General features: G+C 37.8%; 1 protein-coding gene across 7 annotated transcripts in view; it reads left to right on the forward strand.

The window, feature by feature from the left end:
• The window catches only part of DGKH (diacylglycerol kinase eta), a 218,661-nt gene extending 192,021 nt beyond the window's left edge, over nt 1-26,640 (forward strand). For 4 of the 7 annotated variants that reach the window (XM_043892315.1, XM_043892310.1, XM_043892314.1 and 1 more), the window contains one exon: nt 1,971-6,704. In XM_043892315.1, coding sequence (XP_043748250.1) covers nt 1,971-2,023 — 53 coding nt within the window. In that variant the 3' untranslated portion in view covers nt 2,024-6,704. Of the gene's footprint in view, nt 1-1,970; nt 6,705-9,555; nt 16,447-22,984; nt 23,006-26,589 lie in introns of those variants that run through there. The other 3 variants (XM_043892318.1, XM_043892313.1, XM_043892311.1) reach the window with 2 other exon arrangements.
• The last annotated feature ends 714 nt before the right edge of the window (nt 26,641-27,354 follow it).

Consider the following 27,354-nt stretch of genomic DNA (forward strand, 5'->3'; position numbering starts at 1 on the left):
GGGCTGCAGTCCAGGTCTCAAGAGTCAGATATGACCGAGCGACTGAGCGCACATACACACACCCCCCAAATAAAGTGGTAAAGACACGGGGGGGGGGGTTGTTTGGTTGGTGTTTTGTTTTCTCCATTTGGAAAGGTGTTTATGTGTGGGCCGAAGGACAACAGTAGCTACAAAGCATGCCTCTACAAAGTTAAAGCTCTTTTCCAAAGAAAGAAAAAGTCAACACTAATGAATATGATCTCATGGCATAACTTTATCACAGCCTGATTCCTAGAAGACATGAATGTGTTGAACTCAAACTAAAGAAAATATAGCTAAGAAGTTAGTGTAACTCTAGGGAAAACATTCATCTCGTGACTCCAAAAATAATAATTGTGAGTAGAGTCTGCTTCTCTCAAATAAGCTTTTATTCTTGAGAATAAAGTATGCCTATGGCCTAAAATAATTGTTTGATATTAAATATCTTTCTTATTCACATAACTGCATTATCATAAAGTATAAAGAATACTTAACTATTCCACTCAAATCAAATGCATCTACATTTCCATCTTCCTTTAAAGTTTGGCCTTGCTTTTAAGTTTGCTGTTTTAGCACACACTCTGGAGTTAGATAGTTGCCTTAAGACTAGTTTTGAATGCTCTGGTGTCAATGAGCAGATATTTTTCAAGATCAGTTAAATATTGTAAAAACATTACCTGGAAATGATCTCAAGCTTGAAAAGAGCACTGACTGTGGAAAGATCATTTTCCAGAAAGATGCAGAATCCTCAGTAGCAATGGTGCTACAGAATTCAGAGAGCTCATAAAGTATATGGGGGAGGTTGAGAGAACGTGTGTGTCAGACAAATAATCTTGTGATACCTTATAATCCTACTTTCGAGACTGCTTTGCAAATCATCTTTTTACTTATTTTCAGATATTCCACACTCTCTGTTTTGTGAAGAAGTTGACTTCACATACTGGCAGGTTCATTATGGCCATTAAGCTTAAGGAAGCTATCAGGAGTGGAGATCTTCGCCATCTGTTTAGTTTTTCAGAGAGCAGATATTATGGCTGTCTTGAATGCATCTCCTTTATCCGTGCAACAAGCATTCATTTTTCAAGTGCCTGCTCTGGGTTGCACCCTCAGCAGTCACCATTCATTTCTGAAAACTGTTAGGTTGGCCAAAAAGATCATTTGGGTTTTTCCATAACATCGTATGGATGTTTCCATCAATGTTACAGGAAAAACCCGAATGAACTTTGTGGCCAACCCAATAAATCTTGGCTTCTTGGTTCTTTTCAGGAAGCTGGGTCTTTAAAAAACAAGAGGAGTTCTGAGGGAAAGGAGTCAAAAGTGTTTTGAGCAAAAACATCAACTCATACATACCTATGTTTTGTGATTTTTTTTTACACTTATAAAATATAAAAATTATTTAAATATTTCACACACATCAAAGACTCTAAATGCAAGTGCAAAAGGGTTTAACATTCCACATGTAGGTCATAAATACTAGAGTAATTTCTTGAGGAGCAGGACTTATTTGTAAGTTTAATATTTTAGCAAGGAAATGTGTAGTTGTTTTAAGACTACGAAATTTATTTGAGTAAATTTTGTGGGTACCCTGTGTCACATGTCACTTCTCTCAGAGATTCCAAAAGGACCTCTGTTTTTCTAAATCAAAAAAGAAGAAAAAGGAGAAAGTAATTTTGACTGTTGAAGAATTGCCCTTGTGTGTAACCTATGAGAATGTTACATTTAACAGTTTGTGTAAGATGTGGTTTTTTTAATGGTTGGTAATTTTTTAGTTTCAGGATTTTTTGGTTTTATAAACTTCCTTTTCTGACTTTACTTTGTAAATCATTGAATCTAAGATGAATGAACTGAATGCTAACTACATTTTATTAGCTAGCTAAATATTTAACCATCAGTTTTCTCTTATCGGTTAACTTCTTTCTCTTTCTTTTTCCCTTTTTTTCCCTTTTATTTAGGACCTGGGGATACCGAAAGTGGGTCATGTGAAGCGAATTCTCCAGGGAATTAAAGAGCTTGAAAGGCGCACCCTCCAGCCTGAGGTGTAATCATCCTGGTGCTATTCCTTGGAAGGAAGGTCATCGCTACTTAATACAAAGTCCTTGGGAGCCAATGGCTGTTCTTGTAGTTTTCTGCCTAGATGAGTAAGCACCGCTAAGACACCTCTATGGCTTAATATTTTGCTATGGGTGAAAATTTTGATTTGAAGTATTAGAAAATATTTTTGTGCCAAAAAAATACATTCCACGAAGCCATTTTCTTATTGTGCAAACCTGACATGTTCAAATATGCTCATATTAGTAAAAAGGTAGGAGGAATCGGAGACAACTGCATTGTCCAAGAGGTGGAACTGCAGAATGTTTACTTTCCTTTAATCTGGTCAGGTGGGATTTTCTTATCGCACAACCGCATGAAAATATGTGACTGAAACTTACTGGGTTTCACTGTTAGAGGCATTGGCTTCTTTCCTCAAATCACTGGCTAGAAGACTAAGATGTCAGTTAAGTGGTGTTTTGAATTGGTGTCATTTCAGATTTCTAGCTCTCAGTGGTCAGAGAATATGGTTAAAATCCCTCAAACACTATGAATGAATGCAAATCTTAATGCACGATGTTGCTGCCTGAATTGTTTTTTTGTTTCTTGCATGTCACATTTAATATGTAACACTTAGCTTTAATGTCAGTTTTAATGGAATTTAATTTATTATTACCTAAGTACCTTTTGGTTGGCTAAAGGCACTTTTCTGTTCTTTGATGTGGAATTTTGCATATTCTATATCTAAGAATCTGTGAACATGTGTCTGGGCCCCAATCAACAAATGATATATATCTTATGCAAGCCAATTTTATATCAGTCTGTCATAAACAGCAGGTGTGCACATTAAGAAAATTCTCTGTATATTTTCATAAAATTATATGTTCTGTTGTCTTAAGATAACTTAGTATAGCTCTCCAAACCAAAATTCTCACACTCTGTTTTTCATTTCAATTTAATATTTATTTAATACTGTGTTTGCATCTATAATATAGCAGACTGTTGACAACCAGGAATTTCCCCAGTGTCTCAAACTAGGATCAGTATACTGACTGGCCGCCAGAGTCATTCGTTTGCTAAAGAGACAACTGACCGAAACTTCCCAATGAAAGAGATTTAAACTTTTTCTTAAGGGCTTTCCATTATTATATCTCACTTAATTCTTATATCCTGTCAGGCAGATATTATTTCCTTTTTATAAACCACTGTACTTCAGTGTAGTGCATGAGAAGTTAACATTTCTGTGATCAAAATCTTTGAAAGCCAAAGGCATACCTATCAAAAAGTCAGAAAAATGTCCTCAAATAAATTTACTTTAGACATCATATACTAAAAAATTCATTATAGTATTTAGAAATCTTCTATATGAGAGAATTAAACAGGATACTGACCCAGTGGTGACAGTTTTCGTAAAGTAGCCTTCTAGGAAGGTGCTCAAAAGATATACATATACACATAAATATATAGACACATATATATGTACACATACACGTATACATTTATATGTACATTCACACTTGCATACGTGTAATCTAAAATATACTTTCATTGATATTTTCTAGGCTTTTTTGCCAAATGCTTAAAGAGAGATATTGATGGGAAAACATTTAAAATGAGCTATTGTCAGACATATAATTTAATTGTATCAAAAGGGTTTACATATTTGACACTTTATTCTTATTTATGATTAGAGTATTTACTAGTAAAAGTCACAGTTTGGATATCTTAAAAATAAATGAACTCAGGCTTCTGACCAAATGTGTCTGACTATATATTTTACCTAAGTTGTGAATAAATGGGAAATTTTCCACATTGTATCAGGTAGCTTAAAAGAGCCAAGAGCTACTCACTTAGTAATTTTAACATTATCCACACTTACGAAATCAAAAGTCATTTCCAGTTCCTTTTAGAGTCATCCACACTGGAAAGTGTCCTCAGTCACTTCCCTGTGAAATCAGGCAGTCCAGATTCTCTGAACTCTGCTTAGATCAGAAATCCTTGTCCACACACACACAAAGAAAGGAAAAGTGGAGACAAGAAGGCAAGAAATCCTAGAAAAGAATGAATTAATATAAAAAACCTTTATTGATTTTTCACTCTCCCCAAATTCTTCTTTGCCAATAGAAAAGATTCTCAGGTTATCTCTTGTTCAGAGTTTAAGAGTAAGATGTTAATGACTGAATTTTTTATTTGATGTTGCTCTTTCATCCTCACCCTGGAGAAGCGAATGGCAACCCACTCCAGTGTCCTGGCCTCGAGAATTCCATGGACCAAGGAGCCTGCTGGGGCTACGGTCCATGGGGTTGCGAAAAAGTTAGACACGACTGAGTGACTAACACTTTTCACTCTTTAGTAACATCTCTTACGTATGCCGAAGCTCACTAAACAGAATCTTTAGCTAGAATTTTCCTGCATGTGGCTTTTGGATGAGGGAAATTCTTTTTTTTTTTTTCATTTATTTTTATTAGTTGGAGGCTAATTACTTTACAATATTGTAGTGGTTTTTGCCATATATTGGCATGAAATTCTTTAAAAATGACAAGATTGATCTTTAGGGTTAAATAAGAGCACTTCTCACTCTATGAACCATCCGTGCTTGGCTCTGTAGGACCCAGAGGTCTTCACCCTCACCTGCTTGTCAGGACGGTGCCCTCAGAGCCTCGGGAGGCCACGGTCCAGCCTCGCAGAGGAACCAGCTTCTGTGGTAGACGGGGTTACAGCAAGGCTAGGGGGAGCTTCTCCATGAGAGCTGATCAGAGCCCGGGGAGTGCAGAGGGGCTCTGTGCCTGGGTCCACACAAAAGCTGAAGTGAGATGCTCAAACTGGAGCCTGGCTTGGGGGCTATAATTGTGGCCTTTCCTCCCCTCAGGCTCTCCCACACATGGGTAATCTCGGAGCACTGGAGGAGACTCACAGCCAACCTCCCAACACTCACTTCCTTTCATGTTCCCTCACTTTCCTCATTTTCCTGAGGAACAACTGACTTTTCAAGAAAGACAGGGACACAGTCAGGCCTGAATAAAATTTCCAAGTACTCATTTTCGCTCATCCATCTGTCCTTCTACATCACTTTCTGAGTTTCATTCTTAAACTGCCTGGTTTCCCATCTTTCAGGACTTCCCTGGTAGCTCAGACAGTAAAAGCATCTGCCTGCAGTGCGGGAGACCTGGGTTCGATCCCTGGGTCAGGAAGACCCCCTGGAGAAGGAAACGGCAACCCACTCCAGTACTCTTGCCTGGAAAATCCCAGGACGGAGGAGCCTGGCGGGTTACAGTCCATGCGGTCGCAAAGAGTCGGACACGACTGAGCGACTTCACTTTCCCGTCTTTCCACATGCCCAGTGCAGAGATGGTTACTCACAGTCTCACTGCCATGTACTACCCTTTCCTCAGGGGATCTTCCCCACCCAGAGATCAAACTCGCATCTCTTGCGGCTCCTGCATTGCAGGTGGATTCTTTACCACTAAGCCATCAGGGACGCAGGTTCAATCCCTGGGTTGGGAAGATCCCCTGGAGGAGGAAATGGCAACCCTCCAGTATTCTTGCCTGGAGAATCTCACAAGCAGCAGAACCTGACAGGCTACGCAGTCCATGGGGTTGCAAAGAGTCAGATACTACTGAGTAACCAAGCATGAGCACCTTTGCCCCCTCGTTGTGGGTCATCTAGCCAAGTGTTATTAGGAAGAAAACAATTTCAATTTTATAGTTTTCATTTAATGGAAGGAGACTTACTCATCTAAATGAATTGATGGATTAGAGCATTTGGGGACCATGACGTAAATTGCTCTGGTGGAGAAGAGGTCCGTGAATGTCCAAGATCCGAGCTGTCCTGCATTGTAGCCACTAGCTCCATGTGGCTATTTAAAGTTAGTTTAAGTATAAATTTACTTTCTCACCTGTCCTAGCCACATTCCAAGTGCTCAGTAAACCATAGTAGACGATTCAGATGTTGAATACTTCTATCATTGCAAAAATTTTACTGGGTAATGTTGCACTACAATCATAGCTACTCAAAATGTGGTCCATGGACCAGTGGCATCCTGTCACCTGGGAGCTTAGAGAAGTGCAGAATCTCAGTCCACTCCATCCCTACTGAGCCAAAATCTTCCTTTTACTAAGATTTGTGAAGTGATTAGTACTGGCCTAAATAGTTTTATCTCTTCTCTATGAGTGGGATCTGAGCTCTTCAAAGGTGCTCAGAATAGCTGACTGTCCAACCCACTCTTTCCTATCCCTTCTCCAACTAATCCCAGAAATGAGCTGAAACTCATTCATCACCCAGCTGAGTTTCCCTCTCAATCCTTATTCCTAATTCAGTTTCTAGATGAGCCCTGCCTACCCAGTATATATTTTGGTAACCAAGGTGGCACACAGATACTGGCCAACACAGCTGACCTCACTCTAGGCCCTCAGCACACATCTAAGTCACTGACAGTCTGCATTTGCTCATGTGACATTCTCATTTGTTCACAACTTAAACCACAGGGAACATTTCAGAACAATATGTACTGAGATAAGGAAAGACTGGGTCAGTCTCCAGCAACTTGGACTTTTTGCTTTCTCTTATCAGTAGTTTATCCTATTGACATTGTTCATGCTTGAGGACACATAGCAACGCACACACATTAAATGAATCATTAGGCATGCAAAAAAAAAAAGGAAAGAGAGACCCAAAATGATTGCAAGTAAAATGAATATGTCATTAAAGCCCTCAAGGCATGTTTTGCTAGACTAAAATCTGGCTTTCTTATTATGCTACCTTATCTTGATTTTCAGGTAGTTAATAATTCTTTAAAAGAGTGCCTGAAAAATAATATATTCTTGACCCTCAAAATACAAATTATGTAATTCTATAATAAGATCTTTCCCAGTGACATACAGTTAGTAAGCCTTTACAATTTACGTAATGATATAATTGACCAAAGCATTACTGCCTAGAGATTCTTTAGCTACCTTTAAAGAATAATGAGATCACTACTTGAGTCTCCATAGAAGTTATTTGTAATAGGAATGGAGGAAGGAAATACTCATGCAAAGCTATGACTTAAGAAATTAGAGCGGAAACTTCCCTATGACATGTCTAAAGTAAATGATCTGGTTTGCCCAACAGGGTTGACAACATAGTGGACTTTTAATGTTGTACAGATGTGAATTCTTTAAAGATACTGCTTTTCTTTAAGCTGTAAAAACATTACATCTCTCAACCTTGACATCTACGGTCCCTCCTGCCGTCCCCTTCCAAAATGAACTTACCTTGAATGTTTCAAGTGCAGGTTGGACTGATGATCAAAGTGGCAGTTCTTTAAGTCAGCTGAAAAGGATGGGAAGTGAAGAGTCCTCAGTACTCAGTACTGGTCAGTGGAGTGGCTTCCCAAGTGGTTTCCAGAGCTGGGCTGCCATGTCTGTCCCCTCACTGCCCCTCGCCGGATGCCAGGGGGCCCGGGGCTTGTTTCTCTCTGCTACGGCATCTCCCCAGTGACTCCTGTATAGCAGTCTCTGTCTTAGATGGATAATATGTTGACTTTGCAATGGGATGCCTTCCTGAAGAAACAAGCAAAACTTTAGAAAGACAGTGATTGATTTTTATAATATGTAGAGCACTAATTTATATCTTTCTTATTGTTTTCTCTATTATTTTCTCCAAGTTTTGTTGAGAGATATTTCCGTTAGAATGGAAAAAGCTATAAAGGTTTGTCATTATAGAGAACAGAGAGAGAAATGACAGCTGGACTGTACCTATTTGTGTATTTCTTTCTGTTATTTTCAGGAGAATCTTAACACAGTAACCAAGGCTGTGTTAAACTCAATAACGATAGGGACTTCACCAAAGGTCCAGTGGTTAAGACTTGTGCTTCCAATTCAGGGGGCATGGGTTCAATCCCTGGCCAGGGAACTAGGATCCTGCATGCTGCACAATGCGGCCAAAAAAAAACCTCAATAATGGTGTTTAATAAAAACCCCATATTACTAATATAAGTGAACAAGTTAATTCTTTTATGTAATTAAGATTCTATTTACATGTATTTATATCTTCTCTTTTAATTTTGTATGCACTTCCAAGTTTTAGTTGGAAAAATAGAAACCAAGCCACTACTTAAAAGTTATTAAAAAAAAAACTCCACATAAAATATTTCATTTTAGCTATGAGTTACTCATTGTATAGAAATTTATGAATAGTCTGGATATTTCATAGAACTGCACTTCAAGAATAAATTAACCTAACCTAAAGGAACATATGGTAACTTTTTAAATGGAATAAAATGTTTCATACTCGGTTGATAAGGCTATTGAAGTAGGTCGATGAGGTTAGGTATACAAGCTAAAAAGGAAAACAAATATATTTTGTGGTCCTTACTGTTTGATTGCACTATTGTTTACCACAGCTTAGCCATATCTATTTCTATATTCTAAATATTAAGCTGATATATAGCTATAAGATTTCTTACAGTTCTGGTAACTGGTAGCTAGTGCTGTGAAAGGTTTTGGTGTTGTAATATTCCCAGTTTTGTGACATATATTGTATATTGAAGATGACTAATAAATTGGAGTAATATATTTATCTAGAGCTGGGAAAATATGATATTTTCAAATCTTCAAGTAAGTTGTATCAAACTTTTTCTTTCTCTTAAGTGAGATAAAAGTCTCACTTTTATGTTAAAATGTCTATTTATACAACAGGTTTCACCTTTTACTGGTTTTATTAATTTTCATATTAAAATTTTTCTTATCTTTTTATACCAAAATAATGATCACGCTGGTGATTCAAACTTCCAAGATGTATTTTAGTTTGCAGGGCTTTTGGCAAACAAAATACTTAATAACAAAGCAGCTTTGTACATTTTGTGGCTTTGGGGGCAAGAATTTTGCCTTTGAAACTCTATGTGAGGCAGTGCTGATATCAGCAAAGTCAATGATGGACAGTATTATTCATAATCATCAGCAGAAGGTTTTTGCAAGTTGTGTAAATCAGAGTGCATTTATTTATTATACCATGAAATTTAATCTTTATACAAAATGCATATTCTAGCTCTTTTCCTTGTTACTGCTGTTGCTTAGAGTGTAATAGCTCTGTTCATAACTTACTTATGTACTTGAAAGACTCATTTCTGCCAAACAGATGCCCAGTTTTTTTCCTTGTAAAAAATGGTATTCTTTACTTCCTAGACAATGGAAAAGTCATAGGGACTTTGTTTAAAAAAAATCATTTTCATGTTTAAAATAAATACGGAAAAAGGCATAAATCAAAAAATGAAATCATCAAGATTAAGAACTTAATGTAACAAAGAGATTCATCATGCTGTATTTGCCCAATATACATTTTATCTTCAAGTCAGAACATCTTTTCTGTAGTAAACTTTCAACTTTTGTTGTAAAAGAGAGCTCAGTGATTATACTGCCAGTATAACATTTGAGGGCTTCCCTTGTGGCTCAGTGGTAAAGAATCCACCTGCAATGCAGGAGATGCAGAAGACACAGGTTCAATCCCTGGGTCGGGAAGATCCCCTGGAGGAGGGCATGGCAACCCACTCCAGTATTCTTGCCTGGAGAATCCCATGGACAGAGGAGCCTGGCGGGCTATAGTCCATGTCCATGGAGTCGCAAAGAGTCGGACACAACTAAAGTGACTGAGCATGCAGGCATTTGAATGAACATTCAGAATCTTGAATCCTCCAAATCTCACATACTTCCAGCTCTTGGTTTCAAAGTGTATGTTCTTAACAGGTTTGCATTTGACTCTGGGCTGCTTTAGTCAGAGTACCCATAAGCGATTATGGTTTGTCAGTTTGTTTCTGTCAGTTAAGTCAGTGAGATTCTAATTGAGTCTTGAATTATTTCTGTTTTCGAAATATTCTCTATTCAACTTTTTAAAAACCAAAAATTTGAAACCTAATAGCACAACAGATACCACACAGAATAAAAATCACATTTTCAAGAAAAATGTCACATATAAAGAAATCACTTTAATAAGCCCTAAATTCAACTGCCATATTGCTTTACAGTATAAGAGGTAGATGAATTGTAAACTGTTTAAGAAATGTAGAAAATTAAGAATTTAACTCAAAAGAGTTTTATATTAATTTTACTGTTGCACAATCAATTATTGAAGGCAGGAAAGAAGAAAATATATGAGAAACATTCTATGGAAATTAAAGGATAAAGGAGCTTGGTAATTTGGGAGAGTTTTGGAAATGAGTGTGAATGTAGATCTCTTTCAGCTTAAATTATAGAAATGCAAAGCAGGTGTGAGATATATGGTGGACATGAAACAAGAAGAATATAAAAATGTCACACTGGTGAAGTTTGGAATTGTACCTTTACTCTTTTCAAAATTACCAGTGAGTTTAAGGAGCCCATTCTACTGTTGAAGCTTGGAAGTCAGTTAAAAGGTATTGGTTGGCCAGAAAGCTCATTCGGGATTTGCCATAACATTTTATAGCTATGATATAGTTGGATAACCTGATCATTTGTGTGCATTACATGAGGCAAAATAAACCCCAAAATATATACAGCCTTCCTAGACAATAATCCCTGGACTTCCCTGGTGGCTCAGATGGTAAAGCGTCTCCCTACAATGAGGGAGACCAGGGTTCGATCCCTGGGTCAGGAAGATCCCCTTGGAGAAGGAAATGCCAACCCACTCCAGTACTCTTGCCTGGAAAATCCCACAGATGGAGGAGCCTGGTAGGCTACAGTCCATGGGGTCGCAAAGAGTCGGACTTGACTGAGCGACTTCACTTTTTTCAAGTAGTGAGTGATAGAGAGAGAACTGGTCAGTAGGGCTTAGCAACTTCCCAAAGAAGAGCTATCTAGTAAAGGTAGATCAGACCAGACCACACAGAGTAAAGAGATGCTTATGAACCTTCTCAGCCTTGAAATTTGTTAGCAAGGATGGATTTTTCTTTGATTTGAAACAAAAAGTATTCAAATTTATAGTATTCCTAGTAGCTGAATCCTGTGATGCTAGATGTGGGAATAGAGTTAGGTTCATTGGATTCCAAAAACTGACTTTGGCCCTGGCTCACTGTGTCTTTCTACGAGCTCTATGTTTTGGTCCTTTGGCTTCTCTTATTAGAAATGGTCCACGATATTTTCAGTTATAAGTACCAGGTAATTTTTCTTTTACAAGAGGAACTATGTAAGTGTGAATCATACTTAAACATACCTCTTTTCCCACTGTCGTTAGATATAAAGGATTCCCAGACTATAGCATGAAAATTAAAAGTCCGAGTTAATATCCTTCAATGTTCATTTTAAAAATGAGAGTGAAGTTACATTAGCACTGTCTTGCCCAGAATAGGTTATAGGTATTTTCATCTATGTAGTATAGATTTATATATTCATTTAGGATAGGCTAAAATCTTACTTCTAAAGTCTTCAGAAATTTAGAGTAATTTTTTTACACTCACCCCAGACAAATATTTTATTAATACATATATAATGCATATTATATAATATAGCTGAGTTCTGTGATTCTGTTTTATATATATATATATATATATATAACTAAGACCTGCACATCTTTTCATAGCTTAAATCCCCAAAGAGGAAATGTCTCTTTAAATCAGTGTTGAAAAAAAGGAACACTGGACTCCTCCCTTACCATATTTTACTCTGTGATGTCACTTACCCAGTGAATTCTGAATGGTTTCCTTGCTATTTGATCTGAAGCATACATCACTGTCTTCTCTAGCTATGGAGTGGTACTCTCTCTTGCAAAGTACCTTTAAAACTTCCGGTAAAGAAATTAAGCTAGAGATTGTCTTACTCATTACCATAATGAAAATCTGAGTACAATTAAAGGAAAGAAATTAGAATAACCCAGTTAAAATTATCAAATATAGATGAGGGTAAATGAATATTGACTTTATTTTTCCCTGACCCTTGAATTCAGTCACTCTGACCACTTGACTCAAAAAGTTCTTTGCTAGATATGCTATTTATAGTAGTATAATATGATACATTGGCGCTCCTGCGGCATCCCTCTCCCCTAAAAATGTTGGGATTTTAGGAGGCTGTAAGCTGCATGACATCAAGGAAAAGAGTGAATCAGAACTCATTCACCTGTGTTCTGATCTATCTTAATGGCTTCTCTGGCAGCTCAGTGGTAAAGAATCCACCTGCCATTGCAGGAGATGCAGGTTCAATCCCTGGGTCAGGAAGATCCCTTGGAGAAGGAAATAGCAACCCACTCCAATATTCCTGCCTGGGAAATCCCATGAACAAAGGAGCCTTGCAGGCTACAGTCCTTGGGGTCACAAAGAGTTGGACACGACTTAGCGACTCAACAATAACAACTATGGCACAACTTAGCTTTCATAATAACAGATCTCTAAATGATGATTCCCAAATGATTTGGTACAGTGATGGGAATAAGTTATTTTTCTGGGAATTTGCTTCCCACAATGACCTGATATACAGTTGATCTTAGTATAACTTAAATTAATTATAATTTTAATTAGAACCTTCCCTGTTTACAGATTTCTGTTGTGCAGCAATTTTTTTATATACGTAATGATGAGGATGAAAGCATTGCAAACTCAAGCAGTTCTTTTGTTTCCTCGCCTCCTTTTACTTGAAAAGCTTTCAGAAAGCTTTTGAGAGGTGACACAGTTCTCATAGCAACATTATGTGATCATGTTCTTCTGCCAAGAAACTCCTAAGCTAAAATATGGAACAAAACACAAGCCTAAGCTAATCTTGGTTTTGAATTGTGTAAACCGAAGCATTTTCTATATCAAAGTTTTTTTTTAGTATTTATACAGTTGCATATTTTATTTTTTGTCCATCTCAAAAATTGAATTGGCATTTTATGTTCTATTTCTAATTAGTTGCAGAAAAGCAAAGTGATAATTCCATTCAGACCTTTATCACCACAACCCTTCATTATTCTTCTCTCTTGTGCCTTTGCTGTAGTTTTTCAGTAACCAGTTTTCCCACCTCATTCTCCCCTACCGCTCATCCAACTTCCACTAGACTGACAGAGTGGTCTTTTTAAAACACAGATTTCTTTTGTCATGACTCAGCTGAAAAAAATCTTAACTAGACTCTCCCTCTTTACAGCACAGCAACCCACCTCCGTAGCGTGATGGATAAGGATCTCCATGACCTCGTCACACCATTTTTAGCATCGTCGCCTACCATTTCCACTAGAGACCTTTTGTAACCCAGGAATTTGGAGCTACTCACAGTTCAGTGCTTTGGCATAATCACTTGCTGGAGATTAACTCATTTAAGATTCAGTTCAGATTTTACCTTCTGTGACACTCTGCCTAACTACCCAGAGGGTTAAGTATTTCATCCATGCTCCATAGTCTCTTGAAATTTATTCTATAAAATTATTTCAATAATTATTGAATATGTATGAATATATGAAAGAAAAGTTAAAGTGTTAGTCACTCATTCGTGTCCGACTCTTTGTGAGCCCATGGATTGTAGACCATGAGGCTCCTCTGTCTGTGGAATTCTCCAGGCAAGAATACTGGAGTGGGTAACCATGTCCTTCTCCAGGGGCTTTTTCCGACCCAGGGATTGAACTTGGGTCTCCCACATTGCAGGCAGATTCTTTACTCTGAGCCATCCGGGAAGCCCCCATATATGATATATATATATATATCACATTTCAGCAATTCTATGTATATATCTGCTTGTCAACAACTGGATTTCTCTATCTTCGTAGTTTCAGTGTCTAGCGAGCCCATGGTAGGATTTTAATAAATGTTTTTGAAATGGTGAAGGTAATACAGAGCCCAGACTTCTCTGTGTTTTTGCACTTAACACATAAACTTTTCTGAGAGTCCATAAGAGGTGGGTGTGTGTTCAGAAGCATGCAGGAACTCTAGGAGAATCAACAGAAGAGAAACATCAGGAAAGAACAGTTGATTTATGAAGGATAATCATTTGTTAGCTACTCATGAGAAATATTTACCAAATTTGAATTCTTGTTTCTTAAAGTTGAGGCTTAGAAAATTTTCATGTAACTGCAGAGTTCTTATTTGTAATTCATAGATATGCCTTAAAGATGATCTTTCTCGTTGGCAGGTGTTCTGTATTCAGTGTATACAGTCTACATAGATAAATATACTAATGACCTACACAAAACAATGACACTTGAGAAAGAATTAAAAAAAAACGCAAAGGTAAAATTTTCTGAAAAATAGTTTTCAACCAGAGACAGAGAATGATTTGTGCAGTTTCAGGTCATTTTTCAGGTCATTTATAGTTAATGATTATTTCATTTTTTATTATGTAAATGTAAGAAGGCTTCTTTGCCGCTGTTGGTGACTCAGATGGTAAAGAATCTGCCTGCAGTGCGGGAAACCAGGATTTGATCCCTGGATTGGGAAGATCCCCTGGAGAAGGTAGTGGCTACACACTCCAGTATTCTTGCCTGGAGAATTCCATGGACAGAGGAGCCTGGCAGGCTACAGTCCATGGGGTTGCAAAGAGTCAGACATGACTGAGCAACTCACACACACACACGGAACATAAAGACTAAAAACTATTACCTAAGGGACTGTTTTTATTTTGTGATTCTATAAAGCCTTTCTACCATGTCTCCAAATTATGATAAAGGTTGACACAAAAAATCCTTTAAAGTCAATTTTTAAAATTAAATACGTCCAAAATTTGCATATAATTAAATTAAATGACTTCTTACTTCACTCAGTAGGATTTTTTCTACCTGGTCTACATTTGACCTTTGATTCATGCTGGCGATGCAAATAAAATAAGACCGCTCTTATCTAATAGAGTTCAAGTTCATGTTCATGATTATTTTTCTAGTCTGTTTAAGAAATTGTGAGGACATGTTTTTAAGGCAAATATTACTTCTCAGGGTTTTCAAGAGAAGTCATCACCTTCCACCTAAAAAACTAACAGTTCTGTGTCATAAAGGACTAATCTTGTTTTTATGTCCACAATTTTTGTATTTTCAGGTCAACTGCAAATAATTTTTGACCATCACTTGTCAAGTACATCTTTCACCAATTCTATAAAACCCCATTTCCACAACTATAGGTGCTGTACATTATTCAAATGACTAATGAGTTTATAGAACACAAGTTCAACTTTAAGTCCATTTGAGGAAGGCATATATCCTTATTAATGACAGTTACTCCAAAATATATGAAATATCCATTGGGAATTCACAGTAAAAGGAAAAAGTTATAAAATAATGCTTTGCAATGTACTTCAAAGGCTCCATTTGTGGTTATGGGTTGATGTTTCCACCACTTTTATTTTTAATGGGGAAAAAGGAGTTGTAATACTAACAGCTAGCATACTTATCTAAGCATATAGTAAATCCACTATTAGTATTTATGTGCCATAATGCACTGATATATAGATGAAATAAAAATATTTGAGTTGCAAAAAATTAACTTCTCTGAATATTTATTAATGGTTAGACAATTGGATTCCTTTATAAGAAGGAAAAAATATTGTAAGTATGAGAAAAACCTTACTTGAATGTATACTTACATTTTGATAGGCATATTTTGAAGTCACCATTTCCCATCAGTATAAAGTATCAACCATTTCTACGTTCTCTAGCAAAAAGAAATTCTTAGTTTGATAGAACTTAACTCTTTGTTCCACGTTGTGAAAGGCCCGCAAACAAAGGAGGCTCAGAAGACTGGACACTTGACCGTTACACTCAGCATCTTCATCCTACCTTTCAATAACGAGAATCAGTAATGATTTGCCTCTTATTTATCATCACATTGAATATCTAACAGCGTAGTTCCTTTCGTCCCTTGCATTGAAGAAGATAGTTGTACTCTAGCCTTTGCCATATTACTTATAGCTAATAATTTACTACATTTTTGTAGTCTGTTTTGAAACTTTTATCTGAAAGATGGAGATCCTATCTATTTATTATACAGTGGGCTCTGTTTGCTGCAGAAAAGAGTGAAACTTTAAATTGCTTAGCACACTTGCCAGTGAAATATACCTGACAGAGCAGAGGTTATAACTTTAGCTCTAATAACTTTTAATAATGGTAAGAAAACGTGAGTTTTGTTTGTTTACATGCTGTTTACAATGGCATAATTTTTTAAATATATACAACAATTGAGATATTTATTGCATACTATTTTAAAGATGTTTTATGTGTTTTCACCTTTGGAATATATTATTACAGTTCCTTATACTGATAATTTGGGTGGCTTTGTTAATGTAGCTAGTAACTTTTATGACTACTAAGTGACCGGGTTTCCGTGCCTTTCATTGTGGGATGCATGATTATGTATTTATTGTATGGAAGTCACTGATGCGTGTATTTTTGTACTTTGCCGAGAGTAATGGTTGATCTCGATGTATCTAATGATGAGAGATGCCTTTCCCAAAGGGCACTGCCTTGAGATTGTCCTTCTCAAATAAAAAGAATGCATTTGGAGTGTGTGAAGTCTCCATTTTTTTTTTTTCTGGTTGGAATGTTTTTTTTAAATTAAATATATTCTGTTGACATAATTGTGGAGTCTAATATAGTCATAAGAAAATAACAGAGAGACAGAGATCCTGTGTACCCTTTGCCCATTTCCCCCTGGTGATGACATCTTGCAAACATATATCACCACCAGGATATTGACACTGACACAGTCAAGACGGAAACGTTCGCTCATCACAAGGACCCACAACAAAGATCCCCTTGTTTTGCCACATCTATTTCCCTCCCACCTCCACCCCATCCTTAATCCTGAGAAACCATTAATGTAGCTCCACTTTTATAATCTGAGCATTTCAAGAGCATTGTATTAATGGAATCATATAGTATGTGACTTCCTTTTTTAACTCCAACTGGTTTTCTGAGATTCATCCAGTTGTTGCATATATCAATAGTCATCAATAGTTTCTTTTTATTGCTGAGTAATACTCCACTCAGTGGGGGAATTCATGGTAAAAGTTTATTTGGTTTCTCCTTACAGTAATCATTCATTGAAGTTTACTGATAAACACTTGTTAAGAACCAAGTAGCTGTTTCCAGTGGGAACGATCTATGAATAGTCCTGTCTAGTGAGAAAGAAAGGCTATTGTAACACAGACCATTATGTGCAGTAATAAAAGTCTGCAACCATGTACAACAAGTCCCCCACATAGGAATGAGTTCCAGTCCAAGAACACTGTTCATAAGTTAGCCTAGGTACCTAATGAACACAATTGGCTGTCTAGAGCTGTACTATAATAGCTTTATAATACTTTTCACCCAAATAATACATGAAAGCAAACAAAACATTTTATATTTTATAGTACCATACATTGAAAAATACAGTGCAGTACCAGCTACATCACTGCTGCTTTTATGCTTACTTCTGGACCTCTTGGGTTTGAGATAAAGATGCTGTACTCTCTACAATACTGTACAGTGAGGTACACAAAAGCATAGCCTTGTGTCGGGGATCACCCACGTGACAACGTAGGTCAGACACATGACCTAACGTACGTGACCGGACATGTGAACGCATGTTCTCATCTTTGAAGTTTGCATCTTGAAGGTCCGTAGGTAGGGGACTCACTGTATGTGGGGAGCACAGAGGGAGGAAGGATGTAGAGGAGGTTTAGGGGTGCCTTCCTGGATCGGTCACCTTGCATCTTCAAGCAGTTAGCCAGGTGAAGTTCGGGTGTGTGATGTAGGGCTGACAGTGCAGGAGAAGACAGCAAAACATCATGGTGGGTGCGGCCTGGTGCAGAAGCATAAAGGGAACACAGCGGAGATGGAAACTGAGCTGGTGACGGCCAGACAGCGTGATCAGATCTGACCTCCGTGGGTGGAGTAGACCTGCAGAGGACTAAAGACAGGAAGATTAGCTAGAGGTCAGAGCAACAGATGATGAGGGACTTCTTTAAGCACAGTGGAAAGTGGGCCAAGATGTTGCCCCCAGAGGAACAGCTGAGGGACTAGAAGAAAGATTCTTAGTTTGAAAAAGAGAAAATTTCGGGTTGAGGAAATGGGGTAGAGGTGGGAGGAGATGAGGTTGGACCAAAAGTTGATTAAGATACTTGAGAGACAATCACAGGGAGTTGGGCTTGCATTAATTTTAATTTTTTATTAAATTAGTTATCTTTTATTTATCCATATTTAATAAATTATTAAATCATTAATAATTTACGATTTTTAATATTTTATACAATATTAAAGTTTATGTTCCATTTACAATTATTTCAAAATATTGTCTACATATGTATTGTACAATGCATCCCTCTAGCCTGTCTTCTAACCAATAATTTGTACCTCCTGCTCCTCTCTATATTGCCTCCTCTCTCCCCATTGGTAACCACTAGGTCACTCTCTGTATCTGTGAGTCTTCTTCTTTCTCGTTATGTTCACTAGTTTGTTGTATTTTTTAAGATTCCACATGTAAGTGATGTTAACAGTATTGTCTTTCTCTGTGTGGCTTAGCATAATACCCTTCAAGTCCCATCCATGTTGCTACAAATGGCAAAATTTTCATTCTTTTTTATGGCTGAATAGTATTTCATTATATATATTTTATATATATATATATATATATATACACACACACACATATATATAAAACATCTCCTCTATCCATTCATCTATTGATAGACACTTCTAAATGAGATAAACAAGTGAAATTGACAGGAAAAACTGTGATGTCCAAAGATGCACTGGACTGTCTCATTGAATGAGTTCCCCTTTAAGAGAAGAGTTTAGAGACTGAGAGGATGTGAACCCATGGGGGAAGAAATTTTTTAACCACTGTATCCCAGTGTATGGACCAGTGCTTGGCACATGGTATATGCACATTATCTGTTTGATGACTAGAGAAGAATTAATTCAAGCATCAGATCACAGGATCAGAACATCTTGGGGGGCCCTTTAATCTTGCATTTGGCTATATATAAAGGGAAAATATGCAGAATCTTAACCAAGTTAGAAAAAAAAGAACCAGAGTTTAAACTCCAAAAAAAAACCTTGTCATCCAGCATCCTTTTAAAAACAAGTCACTAGTGACTGAAACATTTATTCATTTCCATGGTGACCCTGAGATACTGTCTGAAGGACTTTCTGAATCATCATATTAAATTATTTTTACTTTAAAATGCAAATTATATTGTATAAAAATTCTTTAAAGCAGTAACTTGTTTATATAATCATAATTCTTCCTTAATCAGAAGGTCAGTTTCCTAATCTTGGCAGCTCACGGTGTATAGTCTGTCTTTGTCCATTCAGGCTACTATAACAAAATACCATAAACTGGATAGATTTTAAACAACAGAAATTTATGGACTACAGTTCTGGAGGCTGTGAAATCCAAGATCAAGGTCCTAGGAAATTCTGTGTCTGAGGAGAGCCCATTTTCTGGTTTCATAGAGGACCACCTTCTTCCTCTGTCCTCATATGTTGGAAGAGGCCAGGAAGCTCTCTGGAGTCTCTTTTTGTTGTGTGTGCTCAGTCACTCAATCGTGTCTGAGTCTTTGTGACCCCATGGATTGTAGGCCACCAGGCTCCTCTGTCCATGGGATTTTCCAGGCAAGAATACTGGACTGGTTGCATTTCCTTCTCCAGGAGTTTCTTTTATAAGGGCACTAATCCCACTCATGAGGGCACAGTCCTTGTGACCTACTCACCTCCAAGAGCCCCGGCCTCCTAATATCATCTTGAGGGTTAGGATTTCAACAAACATTCAGATCGTGGTGTAGTGCTAGCAAAATAATTTTTTACCAGGAAGTCTAAATACAGTAAATTTCCCTGCATTATTGTTACTATTTTAGAAACAAGAATTTTCCCAATAGTCCAAGGATCTGAACCTTATCTTTCCTTCCCTATCTCTAGCCTTGGTGTTAGTCTTCCCCAGTCCTTGTGCCATCACTGGTGCCTTCACAAAATACAATGAGTGCATATGGTTGGTAACAACCTGGAACTTGCCTCTGACTGGGGTGTAGATTCCAGCCACAAGAATGAGAGGCTACAGATGAGAAATTGTAGAGTCCTAGAATTGTATAGCACTTCTTAGTTTGAGGCACTATATGTACATTTAATGGAATAGGAAATGGCAACCCACTCCAGTATCCATGCCTGGAGAATTCCATGGACACAGGATCCTAGCATGCTACAGTCCATGGGGTCACAAAGAGTCGGACACGACTGGAGAGACTTAGCACACATGCACACATGTACACTTAATCTTCATCATAACCCTATTTTAGCATTAGTCCCATGGGAAATGTTCTCACACCCTCCACACAACTCTGGTTGGTTCTACTTTTGGCCATGATATTTTGGATCAATATGGGCTTTGCGCATTACCCTTCCTTAAAGGACAGACACTGACTTACCAAGTAGGAAGCAGCCCCAGAAGTATGGTATCAGTAAAGCACATTCTCTGAATACCTCCATTCCCACACACACCTCCTTCCCACCCCAATCCCCCCTGCCATAGCACCCTACCAACTGGGAGAAAGTCCACGAAGAGAAGGGACCAAAGATTATCCTGTGGGTTTTTTAAAGCATTCTACTCATTTTTTCCAAAAAATAAATTTTTTCCAGTATACACAAATACTGCAAGGAGCTCAAACCAGTCAATCCTAAAGGAAATCAATCCTGAATATTCACTGGGAGGACTGATGCAGAGGCTGAAGCTCCAATACTTTGGCCACCTGATGTGAAGAGCCAACTCATTGGAAAAGACCCTGATGCTGAGAAAGATTGAGGGTAGGAGGAGAAGGAGATGACAGAGGATGAGATGGTTGGATGGCATCACCAACTCGATGGATATGAGTGTGAGCAAGCTCCGGGAGATGGTGAAGGACAGGGAAGCCTAGTGTGCTGCAGTCGCAGAGTCAGACATGACTGAGCGACTGAGCAATTGAACAACACAAATATATACATATGTGTGTATGCATACATATGTATACACATGTTTATATTTTAACAAGTTTAACTAAAAGCACTTATGCACATGCAATGTGCTTTAATATTCTCTATTTTTTTGTAGACCATTTTTTAAAAAGTCTTTTACTGAATTTGGTACAATATTGCTTTCTGTTTTTAAGTTTTGGATTTTTGGCAGTGAGGTATGTGGGATCTTAGCTCCCCAACCAGGGATCGAACCTGCACCCCTTGCACTGGAAGGCAAAGTCTTAACCACTGGACTGCCAGCAAAGTACCTCTATTTTCTCTTTTAAAATACTGATTGCAACCTATTGAAATGATTTTATAACTCACTAGTGAAAGGATCAGCCAACTTTTTCTGTAAAGGGTTAATAGTGAATATTTTGGACTTTGTGGGCCATGTGGGACTCTTAAGTCTACTCAACACTGCCGTGTCAGCAGAAAAGCAGTCACAGACAACATGTGAATAATGGGCATCACTGTGTTCCAACAGAATGCTATTTACAAAAACAGATGACAAGGGGACTTCCCTGGTGGTCCGGTGGTTAAGAATCACCTTGCAATGCAAGGGACATGGGTTTGATCCCTTGTCGGGGAACTAAGATTCCACATGCCTCTGGGCAACTAAGCCCATGCACGGTAACTAGTGAACCTGGGAGCTGCAACTACTGAGCCTGCGCCCCACAACTAGAGAATCCACGCATTGCAATAAAGGATCACGCATGACACAGCAAAGATCCTGCATGCTGCAAGGAAGACTCAATGCAGCCAAATGAATAAATAAATAATAAAACAAAACAGAAGGCAGCCTGACCCCTGCACTAATGGGTCATTGTCCATAGTTCTACAGTTTTAAAAATGCAGCCCTAGTTCAACAGTTTCCAATGCTCTGCTGACTTCCCAAGAATCATCTGGAAAGCAGGTTATAAAGTGTCCAGGACCTATGGAACTAGAATCTTTGGGGAAGGGATCAGTGTGCCATTCTGATCACCCTCCCTGCATAATTCTTACCTCTGACCAGGCTTAGGAATCACTGATCTGATCCAATGTCTCTACTCGCCTTAGCCCCTAGTTTACAGAAAATAAACTAGAGCTTGAAAGGCTAAGTTCTGGGCTTCAAGCAATTGTCAACAAATTTAAAGAACCCAACTCATACAAACTAGAGACTCTTAACCATAGTGCAGTTAAGTTGGAAATTAATAACAAGAAATCTGCAACAGAGCATAAAACTTACCTCTCATAACTTGTTTAAAATATATCCCCGCAGTAAATCAGCAAAACTGAAAACCAGTTAAAGCTCAGAAGCCAATGACCGTTAGACTGACAATTAAGAATATTAAACATCTCAAGACTATGATAAAAGTTTGTCCAGCTCAATGGCATGAATGTCTAAAAGCTCATTATTCGATGATGACAATTTTTTGACCATCAGGAAACACTGATATGTAACACTTTAATTAGCTTAATTATGATTTGATGAAATATGAAATTTCAACTGGAAATCAAATTATTAAAGAGCACTTCAGCTGATTTGAAAATGATTATAGAATCCTGGAAATATACTTTACTGTTTTTGGCCAGAAGTAATTTCTAAATTTAAAAGTAAAATTCAGTCTCTATTTTTATCAAGATAGAAATTAGCTTAATATAATTTCTATCTATTTTAATATAGGGACATCAATAACAATAAAATGAGTAAAAATAGACACAAGCAAAAATTGGAAGTCAAACTAACTTTAGTGAATCAATTCATTGTAAACTCTGTGAACTTAAATATTAGTTTATATTCATTTTATATTGACTCATTCTCTGATATTCTGCATTCTCTGATAACTTTAATTACAGAGTAGTTTAGGTATTAACTAAAATCACTTAGGGCTTCCCTTGTAGCTCAGCTGGTAAAGAATCTGCCTGCAATGCAGGAGACTCCAGTTCAATTTCTGGGTTGGGAAGATCCCATGGAGAAAGGGATAGGCTACCCACTCCAATACTCTTGGGTTTCCCTGATGGCTCAGACAGTAAAGAATCTGCCTGCAATGTGGGAGACCTGGGTTAGATCCCTGGGTTGGAAAGATCCACTGGAAGAGGAAATGGCAACCCACTCCAGTATTCTTGCCTGGAGAATCCCCATGGACAGAGGTACCTGGAGGGCTACAGTCCATAGGGTTGCAAAGAGCTGGACACGGCTGAGTGATTAAGCACAGCACAAAGTCACTTATCTCCCTTGTATATTGAGTCTACATGAAAGGAAAGCTTTCAAGCCTACCTCTGAATTGATGTTTTTTCCCTCATCCTTGTCTACATCCTTTCCCCTGTCCCCCACATACAACACATACCACACCCCCACACACACACCCACACACAGAGTACCCTGAATTACACACCTACTCTCCTCCCTGGCTCCACTACCAACATCACCTCTTGTCAACCTGTCAAGCTTCCACTTATCCATAGAGTCGCAGCTCAGAAGATCTCCCAATGCAACCTTCTCAAGGCAAACTTAGACATTCTGTTCCCATTACACTTCGTTCTTGACTAGAGTGATTATATTACAGCATAACTATTAATGCATCTCTCTTCCCACTAAATTTGCTATTTCTTAAGAATAAAGAGCATATATTATTCATCTTGTCCCCATCACATTGAACAAAACTTGGCTCCTAGTTGATCTTCGAAAAACGTCTATTGAATGAGTGAAGAGAATATCTTACTTGCAATATTTTGTTTAAAATTCTTACATCTATGTTCAAAAGTGACACTTCACTGCCCTTGCTTAGTTTGAGAGTCAAGTTCACAGTAACTCATAAAATGACTTGAGAAAGCATTTCTTCTTTTTTATTCTGTGAAAGAGTTTAAGAATGGAGTTGTCTGTTCTTTGAACATACAGTGGAGTTACCAGTAAAACTATTTAGTCATGATTTTATTTCCTCTTAGTTTCTTAGTTAGTTGTTAGGGTCTTAGTTTCTTAGAATCTCTCAAAAAAAAAAAGAACCTCTCAGTTGGTTCTCTTTTTAGTTTTCTACTTCTTGGGTTGGATGTTTAGTATAATCTTTTTATTAATTAATAAAAGGATATAAATACCAATTTTCCTTTAAGTACTATTTTAGCTGCATCCCACAGTATTTTTCTTTTTCTATTTTTAGAGGCCATGTATGCGTCCAAGATGGGGTTTCTCACTTGGCCCAGTAGTAAAGAATCAGCCTGCCAATGCAGGAGATGCAAGAAATGTGGGTTCAATCCCTGGGTTGGGAAGATCCCCTGGAGGAGGAAATGGCAACCCACTCCAGTATTCTTGCCTGGGAAATCTCATGGACTGAGGAGCCTGGCAGGCTTTAGTCAGTGGGGTCACAAAGAGTCAGACACAACTGAGCACGCACACATGGATAGGTCCAAGATAGTCATCTGCCTGTCTGGGACTTCCTGGACAAGTTCAATTACTTAAGAGAGGTCTGTGGGTTGAGACTTAGGACAAGCCTCTAACCTCAGTTAGGAAACTCAGGCAGAATCCCAATCAGACAACCAACCCAGCATGGTAGAAGCAGGAGAGAGCTGGAGTTCAGTGGGAAAATTCTGTGGGTGTTCAGACTTGAGAGCAAGTCCTCCAGCCACCAGACCTGCAATTTCATACTAACGCTGTATGACAGGCCCTCCAACAGACAGAGGCCCATGCCCTGCTCGGGACTGAAATGGCGAGGCTGAGCCTGATGCTGGGAAGATGTCACGTATCCCCCAGCTTTTAACATTCAGCCTTGTTATCCAATTTCAAGCATATAATAATCTACTTCATGATTTTTTTCTTTGATTCACAAGATTTTAATACATGTGTTAATGGCAGCTTTTCATTCTGGAGATGGTCTAGTCATAGCCCGTGAGATGGATTAATTTCCGACTCACCTGAATGAGGTTGAGGGGGCAGCCTTTTTGTGTTTTAGGGAGGGGGAATGGGACACAAAAGAGTCGGATATGAATGAGCTACTAAACAACAACAATGACAACAATTTCCTGTTAGACTCCTCACCTAGGGTGGTTCCTGACTTGAGTCTTTCTCCTGAGATCCTGGAAGCCATGAAAATAGCCATTCATTCAGCCATTTTGGCAAATGCCCTCAGATAAAATCTGATTCAGTAATAAACTTAACTCTTTAGAATTCTGTCTTCATTTAGATTTTATCCAACATTTTTAGTTATTTACAGGGAAAGTGTTAGTTGATCAGTTGTGTCTGACTCTTTGCGACCCCATGAACTGTAGTCCACTAGGCTCCTCTTCCCTGGGATTCTCCAGGTAAGAGCACTGGAGTGGGTCAACCCCCTTCTCCAGAGGATCTTCCAGATCCAGGGATCACACCCAGGTCTTCCACATTGTGGGCAGATTGTTTACCATCTGAGCCTCAATATGCACTATCCAATATGGTAACCACTGGCTACATGTGGCTATTGAGCACTTGAAATTAGGTTAGTTTGAATTCAGATATACACATCAAATTTTGCTACTTAGGATGAAAAAAAGAATGCAAAGTGCCTCAATAATAACTCTTATATTAGCTAAATGTTGCCATGATAATATTCTTAATATATTGGGCTAAATAAAATATATTATGGAATTAGTTTTTCATATTTCTCTTTATCTTTTTAATATGGCTACTAGAAAAAAATTTAATTATATGCATGGCTTGCATTAAATTTATTTTAGACTGTCCTGGCTTAAATAGTCCAGTCTGTAGTATTATTTATGAAATGTGACTGTTTTTAATCACAGCATTAGTTTTTTTGTACTTTATGGATGCTTAATACACATTGTAAAGGTGTTTATGAGCACACATGGAGATTTTAATTTTTTTAATTGAGTAAGAAATTTTAAAAAACTAACATGGAGCAGAGACTTTGAATTCTAGTTATTTTCTAGAATTTTTATTCTAAAAGGGAGTATTTAATAAACACTTAATTTGCTGTCAATGCCATCTCTCAGAAGTGACAAGATTTTGGGCTTGTGGAACGTCATGCTATTTGAGAGGACAAAATATGAATGTAGAAAAAGCAGTGTCAGGCATGTTTCTTAGACTCTAAGAATAAAAGTTGATGCTTAAAATTAAGAGGGAAATGAAAAGCTGTTCAGTCAATAGTGCTGGAATTATTAGACATCTACAAGGAAAAAGAAAAAAATTAGATCCTTTTCTTTACATCATATTCAAAATTAATTCTAATAAATAAAATGCATCAATGTAAAAAGCAAAACTTCAGACTTCTTAAAAGAAAATATAAGAAAATATTCTGTGTTGTTGGACTAGGGAAGGATTATTTTAAATAAGGTATAAAAAGCATAGACCATTTTTTAAAAAGGATTCACAATTTGACTAAACAAAATTATTAAGGTTCTGTTCAATAATAAACAACATATAAAAATTAAAAGATAGACCACAGACTGGAAAAATACTTTCAAACATAAAAGCTATTGTACCATGAATTAGTATCTATTATATACATATGGGTTTCCCTGGTGGCTCAGTTGGTAAAGAATCTGCCTGCAATGCAGGAGACCCTGGTTCAATTTCTGGATTGGGAAGTTCCCCTGGAGAAGGGATAGACTATCCACTCCAATGTTCTTGGGCTTCCCTAGTGGCTCAGATGGTAAAGAATCTGCCTGCAATGCGGGAGACCTGGGTTAGATCCCTGGGTTGGGAATATCCCCTAGAGGAGGGCATGGCAACCCACTCCAGTATTCTTTGCCTGGAGAATTCCATGGACAGAGGAGCCTGGAGGGCTACAGTCCACAGGGTCGCAGAGTCTGACACGATCAAGTGACTGAGCCCAATGAATGGGTAAGTTCTAGTAGGTTAGCCTATCTCATTATAGTTTTACTCTGCATTTATTTAATGACTAGTGATATTGAGCATCTTTTCATATGATTCTTTTCCATCTGTATAAATTCATAGAAAATAATTTCAGAAAGCAAATAATCCATTAGAAAAATGGGCAATTTGAATGGAAAATGCAACTTCTATCAAAGGAATTCAAATAATCAATGTTAACAAAATAAAAAAATATGCTCAATGCTACTGTATTCAGAGAAATGCAGGCAAATGAGAGATCATTTTAGATCCCTCGGATTGGCAACACTGCATGATAACAGAGGTTTTGGCAGGGGCAAAGGAAAATAGGAATTCATACACACTGCAAACGGGAATGCAAATCAGTATTACCACTTGGAGACCTATTTGGTAATACCTTATTGGTTGAAGACACCTCTGGTCTGTGACCTAGTGATTCCATTCCTAGGTATATACACATGGGCACAAAGAGATGTGTATAACAGTGTGTACTGCAAGATTGCCTTCATGAAAACTAGATATTTAATAATGTGTGTGTTAGTCGCTCAGTCGCTCAGTCTGACTCTTTGCGACCCCATGGACTATAGCCTGCCAGGCTCCTCTGTCCATGGAATTCTCCAGACAAGAATAC

The sequence above is a fragment of the Cervus elaphus genome, chromosome 30, assembly GCF_910594005.1.
Source record: "Cervus elaphus chromosome 30, mCerEla1.1, whole genome shotgun sequence".
Lineage (NCBI taxonomy): Eukaryota > Metazoa > Chordata > Mammalia > Artiodactyla > Cervidae > Cervus > Cervus elaphus.